Source organism: Microcebus murinus, chromosome 6 (genome assembly GCF_040939455.1).
Source record: "Microcebus murinus isolate Inina chromosome 6, M.murinus_Inina_mat1.0, whole genome shotgun sequence".
NCBI lineage: Eukaryota > Metazoa > Chordata > Mammalia > Primates > Cheirogaleidae > Microcebus > Microcebus murinus.
Window position 1 is genome coordinate 100,827,883 of NC_134109.1, and position 10,071 is coordinate 100,837,953.

Here is a 10,071-nt window from a genome sequence, read left to right on the forward strand (position 1 = left end):
CTCCCCTGGAGTTTGAGCTTCAGGACTAGGGTCCTCAGCTGTCTTGTTTACTATTTATCCACATAGTAGATGTTCAAGTAATATTTATTGAATGAATGAAGGCATTATAAAATGATGAGGAGCTGGAGTTCCATGCTGCCCCTGGGTTCCCTGTTGGTCTCCTTTCCTCTGGACCACGCAGCCATCCACACTGTTGCCCACTGCTTAACTCATAGAGGAACTTGGACTTGACCTGCAACCTCACTCAGCCTCTCTTTCTTCATTTGTGAAATGGGAACCACACTCTTTGCTGAGCCAACAGCAACAGTTGCTTGAGATGCAAGGAGCCAGTGAGTGGAAAAGTCCACAGACTATCAGAATTAAATGGGGCTGGCCTAGTGGGGGGAGCACCTCAACCTGGCCTGCCTCCTCCTCTCTGGGTCACTGGTGCTCACACAGCCTCCCCAACCCCCCCTCCAAAGGTCTTATTTTATGGCTCCTTGTGAATAACTCACGTGACGCCATGACCTTCACTATGAGAAAGTACAGGCTATAAAAGGCCAGCCTTGGCTCCCTGCTCTGTGGTTAACTATTGATAATATTAGGAAATAGAGGCATGGAGTGGGCATACCACATATACCCCTGCAGTGATGGGAGCCACAGACCTCTCCAGCACATCCCCCTGCCCATCCAAAGGAGCTGAGTGTTTTCTCTTTACTTGAGGCCAACACGTAAGAAGGAAACCACTGGGCTCCTGAATCTTTCAGATTGTGAAATTCAGGTGGAGCCTGTTTGCCCTCTGAGGCCACTCATTCAGGAGGTCAGTCACCCCGGAATGGCAGAGAAGGCTCCAGGCCTGGGTGTGTGCTAAGGGCAGAGCCGCCAGGTGAACTGAACTGCCACAGGCTCTGCAGACAGAGTCCCCTAGCTGACAGCTGTGACTGCCTGCGAAGGCACAGGTGCAAAGACCATCCTGTGCTGCGGTGAGGAGGAGGAAGAGGAAGACACAGAAATCAGCGCTGCTCCCAACAGCAGATCAAGGCAGGCCCCGGGAACCCAGGATTCAGGGTGAGTGTCCTCAACCTGTCACGGGGATGGGTGGTCCAGGGTGTTTGGCAGGAATTACAGCCCAATGGCAGATGGTTAAGCCCTGTTTACAATGCAGGGATCTCCCAGAGGGGCTTAAGGACACAAGACAACTAAGTGCAATATGATGTCCTAACAGAAGATGACACTAATGGAAAAACTAATGAAAGCCAAATAAAGCATAAAGTTTAATAATAAAATATGACAATATGATGCTCACTCTATAAGGAAACTGAATAAGTACTCTGATAGAAGTATGTCCCTTATTTCTGTAGTAGCTGACACGGTTGTGGAGGGCTTGGACTTGTTCTGGACTTGTCTCCATTTGGTGATTTTGGTTTTTTGTTGATTGAAATGTGCTTATTATAACAATATTATTATTATTATATATATTTATTTTATTTTATTTTTTTATTTTGGCACATTATGGGGGTACAAGTGTTAAGGTTATGTATATTGCCCATTCCCCCCTGCCCCCTCAAGTCAGAGCCTCAAGTGTGACCATCCCCCAAACGTTGCACATCTCACTCATTGTGTTTGTATATACCCATCCCTTCCTTTCCCCTCCCACCTGCCTGACACCCGAATTATAACAATATTATACATATTTAAAACACACTCCACGGTGAATGGCAGCCTACGTGCATCTTTGTACACTTGTCTGAATAGTTCCATTAATCACACGTATCATTTTCATGAAGGCAGTGTGTACTCACAGGAAACTGTGCAATACAGAAGTGTTCAAGGTGAACACCCATCCCACTCCCCAGAGGCAGGTATCTTGACCGCCACACTCTGTCCTCTTTGGGCAGAGGGGAGTCTGCCTGTGGAAGAGGGGCCTCTTACGTCTGAGATGGACAGAATGTCACAGTCCTCCTTGTTGGCACTGTGCCCTGGAGAGTCAGATGGAACTAGAACACAAGATCACATCCGTTAGTCATTCCTGAGACTTTGCCTTTTCATTATTTTGTAGATAGATCAATAGATAGATTGATAGCTCCCTCAAATGAGTAAGCAGGTAGTGTATATCTGAGTCCGTAAAAGTCTAAAAAAGGTCTTTCTTTCTCCCTGACTTCCATCTCCAGCTTGACACATGGACGATCATTCACATATGAAAAGCTTAAGTCAGTATTGTATCCATGTCAAAATATTTTCCCTTAAAATCTGTAGCTGTTTCTTTAGTTTTTTTCAGAGCATTTAGTGCTGGAGAAAACTCTGATGCCAATCTAGTCCTTTTGCTAATACTCTGGTTTTCTGTTTGGTGATTTGCTATCCAACTTTTGTTTTGTTTTGTTTTTGAAACTGGGTCTCACTCTGTGGCCCAGGCTGAAGTGCAGTGGCACAATCAAAGCTCACCGCAGCCTGGATCAAACTCCAGGGCTCAAGCGAGTCTTTTGCCTCCTGAGTAGCTGGGACTACAGGTGCGCACCACCATACCCAGCTAATTTTTAAATTTTTTTGCGGAGATGGGGTCTCATTATGTTGCCCAGGCTGGTCTAGAACTACTGACCTCAAGCGATCCTCCCACCTCAGCCTCCCAAAGTGCTGGGATTACAGGTGTGGATCCAGTTGTTTTTGAATTCTCCTGGCTGAGCATCCAAAGGCTATTTTGGGCTGAGGTTGGTGAGCTCCTATGGCAGTTTCAGAAGAGAGGGGACTTGAGAACTCCTTGTTCTCTCTTTACCTTTTGTTTTCCTTATTAGTGCCAAGGTGAATTTTTATGATTGATCTGTTCAAAGCCCTTCTCCTGTTTTGATTTCTTTAGTTACTTTTATCTCCAGTCCAATTCCCCTCTTCCTCCTTCCCAAGAGACAACTATCATAATGTGTTTAATGTATGCCCTTTGAAAAAAATGAGTTCTTGTAAAATGTTTTGTTTCGTGTGCATATATTTTGAATTTTCATAAATAGTATGGTATGCCTCCACTATGATCCCTGAGGATGATTTCTTTAGGGTACACTCAAGAGCAGGACTGCTGGCTCATGGGGTGTGTACACTTAATTGGAGTAATTTGCTGTCCTGATGGCTGTCCTAGTGCACATGCCGTCAGTGCACAAGGCTAGAGCCCCAGAGCCCCACCAGCTGCCAGCTAATAGATGTCAAGGGGTATCTCATTTTCCTTTTCCTTTTCATTTTTCTGATTACCAAGGAGTTTGAGCATTTCTTCATATGCTTGCTAGCTGTTTGGGTCTCCTACTTTGTAAACTGCCCATTTATATCCTCTGTACATTTATCTACTGAGGTTCCTGTCTTTTTCTTGTTGTTTTGCAAGAATTCTTTGTATATTCTAGATATATTCTTGTCTTGGTTTTAAGCATTGCAAACATCTTATCTCAATCAGAAATGTGTTATTACTTTATTCATGAACAGATATCCTTAGTTTTAATGTATTCAAATTCATAAATTTTTGTTATTATTGAATGAACTTTTATGGTTTTAAGAAGTCCTACCCTACATCTATTGACTGTATATTTTTCTTCTTACATTTAAGCCTTTAATCAATCTGGAGTCTGTTTTTGTACGTGCTGTTTCTTAGCCATGCATCCACTCTTTCTTTTCTCCATACGGTGAGCCAGTTTTCCCTATGCCATCTACTAAACAACTCCTCCTTTCCCTCCTTTATTGGATTTTTTTTTTTTTTTTTTTTGAGACAGAGTCTCACTTTGTTGCCCAGGCTAGAGTGAGTGCCATGGTGTCAGCCTAGCTTACAGCAACCTCAAACTCCTGGGCTCAAGCAATCCTTCTGCCTCAGCCTCCTAAGTAGCTGGGACTACAGGCATGTGCTACCATGCCCAGCTAATTTTTTCTATATATATTAGTTGGCCAATTAATTTCTTTCTATTTATAGTAGAGACAGGGTCTTGCTCTTGCTCATGCTGGTTTTGAACTCCAGACCTCGAGCAATCTGCCTGTCTTGGCCTCCCAGAGTGCTAGGATTACAGGTGTGAGCCACCGTGCCCGGCCTCTTTCTTTTTTTTTTCTTTTTTTTTTGAGACAGAATTTCCCTGTGTCACCCAGGCCAGCAGTGGCCCATTCATAGATCATTGTAATGAACTCCTGGACTCAAGGATTCTCCTGGCTCAGCCTCCCGAGTAGTGAGGGCTACAAGCACGTGCCACCACACCTGGCTATTGAAAGGGTGAATGACCCAAAGGACAGATTACACACGCAGGCTATGTGGGAGCAACAGGGCTGGTTTATTCACCCTGATGCAAGTGGGCTGAGTCTGAAAAGAGAGTCAGCATAGAAGGGGGTTTTGTGAGGGTTTTTATGGGGATAGCCGACCCCCTCCCACCTGCCCTGTTCAGTTCTTTGTTTCTGGGCCAGACTCCTGATCTGTATCGTTGTTGTGGTCAGGCAGGTGAAGAATTGCTTCCTGCTAGGTGCAGTTTGTGTATGGCAGAGGATGGTGGGCAGAACAGCTATTTGTAATAAATTCTTCTTCAAACAACCAACTCCTACGACCCCTTTGCCCCAGTCACATCCATCCTTTTGGCCTCGTTCTTATCAGGAGAGCTAGGGAGGGATAAACTTAGTTCTATCTGGGAGGGAGGGGGAAGTAATGCTGGCTGCAGCTGTCTATTAGATCTACAAAGTCCAAGACTCTCCTGTGGCTATTTTTTTATAAGCCTAAGTTTTGCATTAACCACATTCTGTCCTATACGTACTTTTCTGGTTCCCACCTGGAACAAACCTAACAGCTATTTATTTATTTATTTATTTGTGACAGGGTCTCGTTCTATTTCCCAGGCTACAGTGAAGTGGCATCATCATAGCTCACAGCAACCTCAAACTCCTGAGCTTAAGCAATTCTCCTGCCTCAGCACCCCAAGTAGCTGAGACTACTGGCATGTACCACCATGCCTGGCTAATTTTTAAAATTTTCTGTAGAGACGGTCTTGCCATGTTGCCTAAGCAGGTCTCAAACCCCTGGCCTCAAACAATTCTCCCACCTCGGTCTCCCAAAATGTTGGGATTACTGGCATGAACCTCCATGGCCAGCTTGTTGTAGGATTTTTTTTTAACAAAATTTAATTTTCTACTTTATCTTTTTTTATATATTTTTTCTTTTAAAATTTTTATTTGATTTTTAACACATCTGTCCAGTTTATAGGATTTTTATATGTTGCCTTTACCATGTGTTAGCAATTTCCTTCTACTCCTAGTTTACTGAGTTTTAATTTTTTCTTATTTTTGAGACAGAGTCTCACTCTGTTGCCTTGGCTAGAGTGTCGTGGCATCAGCCTAGCTCACATCAACCTCAAACTCCTGGGCTCAAGCAATCCTCCTGCCTCAGCCTCCCGAGTAGCTGGGACTACAGGCATGCGCCACCAGGCCCGGCTAATTTTTTCTATATATATTAGTTGGCCAATTAATTTCTTTCTATTTATAGTAGAGACAGGGTCTTGCTCTTGCTCAGGCTGGTTTCAAACTCCTGACCTCAAGCAATCCTCCCGTCTCGGCCTCCCAGAATGCTAGGATTACAGGTGTGAGCCACCGTGCCCAGCCCCAGAGTTTTTAATCATACATGTCAATCATGTGATTTTTCTCCTTTAGCCTAGTAATGTGGTGAATTATATTGATATAGTTTCTAATGTCAAAGTATCCTTTCATTCCTGGCATCAAACTTACTTTATAATGAAGTATTATTTTCTTAATACATTGTTGAATGTAGTTAGCTAATCTTTTTTTTTTTTTTTTTTTTAGGATATTTGCACCTACTTGCATAAGTGACTGGGCCTATCGTTTTCTTTTCTTGTTTTGTCCTCATCTAGTTTTGAAACCAATGTTAAATCTGCAGTGCAGTTTGTGTTCTTTATCTATCTTGGGGGATAACTTGTTTAAAGTAAGAATTAACTACTTATTGAAAGTTTATTAGAACTCACAATTGAAGTCATCCAGATTTGGACTTTATTTTTGGACAGGAAGCCTTGGACCATCATTTCTTTATTATTTATTAGTCTCCAAGTTTCGTATTTCTTCCTTGTATAATTTTGGTATTTTATGTTTTTCTGGGACTCTATCCATTTTGTCTAGGTTGTCAAGTTCATTAGCATATAGCTCAAAATTCACTTGTATTATTTCTAAAATATCTGGTGTCATTTTGTTTCTATAACTCATTCTTTTGCATCTTTCTTTGGGTCAATCTTTTCAGAGATTCATTTTATTAATATTTTTTAAATGGCTTTTGGTTTTATTCATCTTCTCCACTTTTCCCCTCTACTTCATTGATTTCTGTCTGTCTTTATTGTTTCCTCTTGTGTTGGTCAGAGGACCCAGTGATCCAGAAGGGAAAAATTTGCCTAAACACAGTTAACCAGAGGCAGAACCAGCTCCCTGGCTCTCAGCCCAGGGCCCACTCTCATGCCTGCCGCCCTCATACCAACAGCCCAAAGCAGTCAGGGGCACCTGCTGCCAAACCTTGGCCCTGGGCTGAGGCAGAGACCTGGGCTGTCCAGTATAACAGCCACAGGACCCAGGGCCACTGAGCGCTTGAAATGTGGCTAGTTGGAATTGAGATATACAATACCTGTAATATTTACACTCACTGTCAAAGATTTGATATAAAAACTGTGAAATACGTCAATAATTTTTATATTGAGTACATGTTGACATGATAATATTTTGGATATATTGGCTTAAAATATGTTGTCAAAATCAATTTCACCTTTTTTTTTTTAAATATGGATACAATAACATTTTGTATTAAGCAGTAATAGTACCGGCAGTACAAGAGTATGTCACAATTTGTGACTGTTTTGACACTGACTGAGGTTTGGTTTATTTGTAGGGGCAGAAACAGATTAAAGTTAAGGAAAGGATTTAGCCAGGCAGCATCGGTTCTCCTTCTTCTTTTGCAAACAACAGAAACCAACCCTGATAACTTGTCCAAAAAGAGTTCTCAGGGGGTTGCGGAACAGAGGGCAGCACTGACCAGCCAGGACTAGGGAAGCGGCGGCTCTCCCCAGTAGGAACCCGCTGCTGCCTTTCTGCGCGCTTCCCTCTTCTCTCGGCTCAGGGTAGCAGGCGTGCGAATCCCAGGAAAGAGACGTGATAGGCCCAGCCTTTGACACGTGGAGAGACAGAGGCCTCTGATTGGCTACTGCATGAGCCTCAAAGGCGTTGGGTGGGACAAGTTGTTGCTAAGGAAACACAGGGGTGTGCTGTGGGAGGTATGGGGGGTTGGGCATACTGTGCATGTGAAAACCTGAGATGTCTTCAGCAAGGGTCCCATATTCCTCCAGTGGCTCAGTCCTCCTCACTCCCAGATCAGTGCTCCCCAACACGTGATGGATTTCAATAAAGATTTGAGTCACTCCTGTATTCTCTGCCCCTCTGCGCCCCCCCTGCTCCTGGATTCGGGCTATTTTGGTCCCACGGGCCAGAGGACACCTGGGGTTGGGCACCTAGGGGAGGTCAAACTGGGCTGGGCTATCTGGTCATGCTCTCCGCATTGTTTCCATCGGCCTGCAGGGACTGTCCGCTAGGAGGCCAGGAGGGCCGCTGGAGCCGAGGGCCCTGAGGACGACGTGGTGTCCAGAAGCACTGCCAAACGGGAGCAGGGGCATGGCGCACAGCGAGGGGGTGACTGGAGCCCCAGCCGGCACCGTGGTGCCTCAGGAGCTGATGGAAGAGATGCTTTGGTTTTTTCGTGTAGAAGATGGTAAGTGGTGGGAGATTGATGGTGAGGATGGGACTGCTTCTCAACACAGCAGAGTTTAGCTGAAGCCCCCTGACACTGTCATCTCCTCCGCTCCCGCGGCACCTTCCTCCAACACAGGAATTGAGGTTGGGCATCTCAGCATCCAGAGGGGTCTGGCAGAACCTCACCCTCCTCTCAGGGCATGGTCACTCATTGACGCAATCATCACAACTATGTGCTGGGCACTGTTCTCAGCACTGGAGTGACAGTGGTAAATAAAACACAAACCTCTCTCCCCTTGTGGAGCATGCATTCTAGTGCAGGAGATAGAAAATAAAGCTAAACAACTATATGCATAGTGTGTTGATAAGACATAAGAGGAAAAATTGAACAGAGAAAAGAGACTAGGAAGTGTGCAGCAAGGGTAGGGAAGGTGGTCAAGGGAGGCCTCCCTAAGAAGATGACATTTTTTTTTTTTGAGACAGAGTCTCGCTTTGTTGCCCAGGCTAGAGTGAGTGCCATGGCGTCAGCCTAGCTCACAGCAACCTCAATCTCCTGGGCTCAAGCAATCCTCCTGCCTCAGCCTCCCGAGTAGCTGGGACTACAGGCATGTGCCACCATGTCCGGCTAATTTTTTCTATATATATTAGTTGGCCAATTAATTTCTTTCTAGTTTTAGTAGAGATGGGGGTCTCGCTCTTGCTCAGGGTGGTTTCAAACTCCTGACCCCTGAAGCAATCCTCCCGCCTCGGCCTCCCAGAGTGCTAGGATTACAGGTGTGAGCCACTGTGCCCGGCCAGAAGGTGACATTTTAATAATCAGGAAGGTGACTTTTGGGAAATGAAGGAATTAGTCATGCAGATTATGTAGGAGAAGAACATTCCTAGTGGAGGGAACAGCAAATACAAAAACCTAAAGGCTGGAGCCTGCGTCATTTCAGTAGTGTGGACAAATGGTGAGTATCCAAATGCAGATCAGCTACTTTATGTGTTATGTGTCATCTGTGGGCAGTTGTAAATCCAGTTTAACTGCCACTCTTTCCTCTCCCTCCCTGCCTTCCTCCTTCCCTTTCTTTCTTCCTTCCTGCCTTTCCTCGCACCACACAGGGCCAGCCCCTGGCAAAACTGAAGCTGGTGAAGTTTACCTTGGCCCACCCTACCCCTCCCACCGTCACCCCCTTTCCCCCACTCTTATTTACCTGTAGTCCTATCTCCACCATTAGCTTAGGGCTTCTCCAGAGCGAGAGCATGTCTTCCCCATGTCCACCTGCTAGATTGTCCCCTGAGGCAAGGGGCTTTATCTTTGATTAGGGTCTCCACAGGCTGTGAGCTGGGTCTGAGCCCAAGCCCCAATTATTAGGGGCCTAAGAGGCACCTGGCCTCTCCTCAAGGCTCTGTCCTGTGTGTCTCTCCCCAGCATCTCCTTGGAATTATTCCATGCTTGCCCTGGCCGCCGTGGTGGTGGTGATAAGCATGGTCCTCTTAGGAAGGAGCATCCAGGCAAACAGGTGAGGAGCTGATCTGGGGGGGCTCTGGAAGGTAGGGGCCCTGCCTTCTCAAAGGGAAATCTAGAGAGGGGTCATTTAGGAACCTTGGCTGCCAGCCAGGGATAACAGTTAGGAATTTCCTGCAGTAGTGTGGGGGACAGGGTGTGGGGTGACAAGGACTTATACTAAGTAGGATGAGCATCCTGGAGCCAGAGACAGTGTGGTTTGGTGAAAAGAACACAGGACTCGGGGGCAGGAAACTTAAGTGAACATCCCAGGTATGTGCTTCTTTGGCCTCTTTGAACCACATGTCCTCCCCTGTGGGGGAGGGGGCACTAATACCTGAGCTCACCAGTGGCAGTAAGGATTCCTTACTGAGATGACACCCATGCAAGTGTAAGGTGTCTCTCTGCCAAAGGAAAATCCAACCAGTGCTGCTTGTCCCCCAGCAGCTCCCAGACTGCGTGTAGGGTTTTTCCCTCCAAGTCTAAGCCATCTGGGAGATCCAGTCCTGCCCCAAACACTCAGGCCTTCTGATCAACACTGTTCCCTCTCTTCCCAGAAATCAAAAGATGCAGCCAACAGAAAAAGAAACTCCAGAAGTCCTGTATTTGGATGACATCGCAATCAAGGATCACAATAGCCTAAACAACCTAAGCAGGACTTCGCTCTCAGAAAAGCCAAATGTGGCTAAGGTGGAAAATGAATTAAAAGACAGCGATGTCACATTGGTTCTCCTTCCACACTCACCAGAAGCTGAAAGCTAGGGAGAGTTCAGAGCACGCACACCCCAGGCCAGGCACGTCACTTGAGCTCAGCTCCCAAGTAGCATTTTTTTTTTAATTAGCAAATACAAAGAATAAACTGCAAGCAAACT

General features: G+C 45.6%; 1 protein-coding gene across 2 annotated transcripts; it reads left to right on the top strand.

Annotated features, from left to right (window-relative positions):
* The first annotated feature begins 578 nt into the window (after positions 1 to 578).
* On the top strand, positions 579 to 10,070 carry SLC51B (SLC51 subunit beta). 2 transcript variants are annotated; one of them, XM_012758748.3, is made up of 4 exons: positions 579 to 1,047; positions 7,540 to 7,729; positions 9,125 to 9,215; positions 9,757 to 10,070. In XM_012758748.3, exons 2-4 carry the CDS (start codon positions 7,633 to 7,635, stop codon positions 9,959 to 9,961), a joined length of 393 nt encoding a protein of 130 aa, XP_012614202.1. In that variant the 5' UTR covers positions 579 to 1,047; positions 7,540 to 7,632; the 3' UTR covers positions 9,962 to 10,070. The 2 variants fall into 2 exon arrangements, with proteins under 2 accessions (XP_012614202.1, XP_012614203.1); XM_012758749.2 differs by lacking the exon at positions 579 to 1,047 and adding an exon at positions 7,219 to 7,238.
* Position 10,071: the final 1 nt, after the last annotated feature.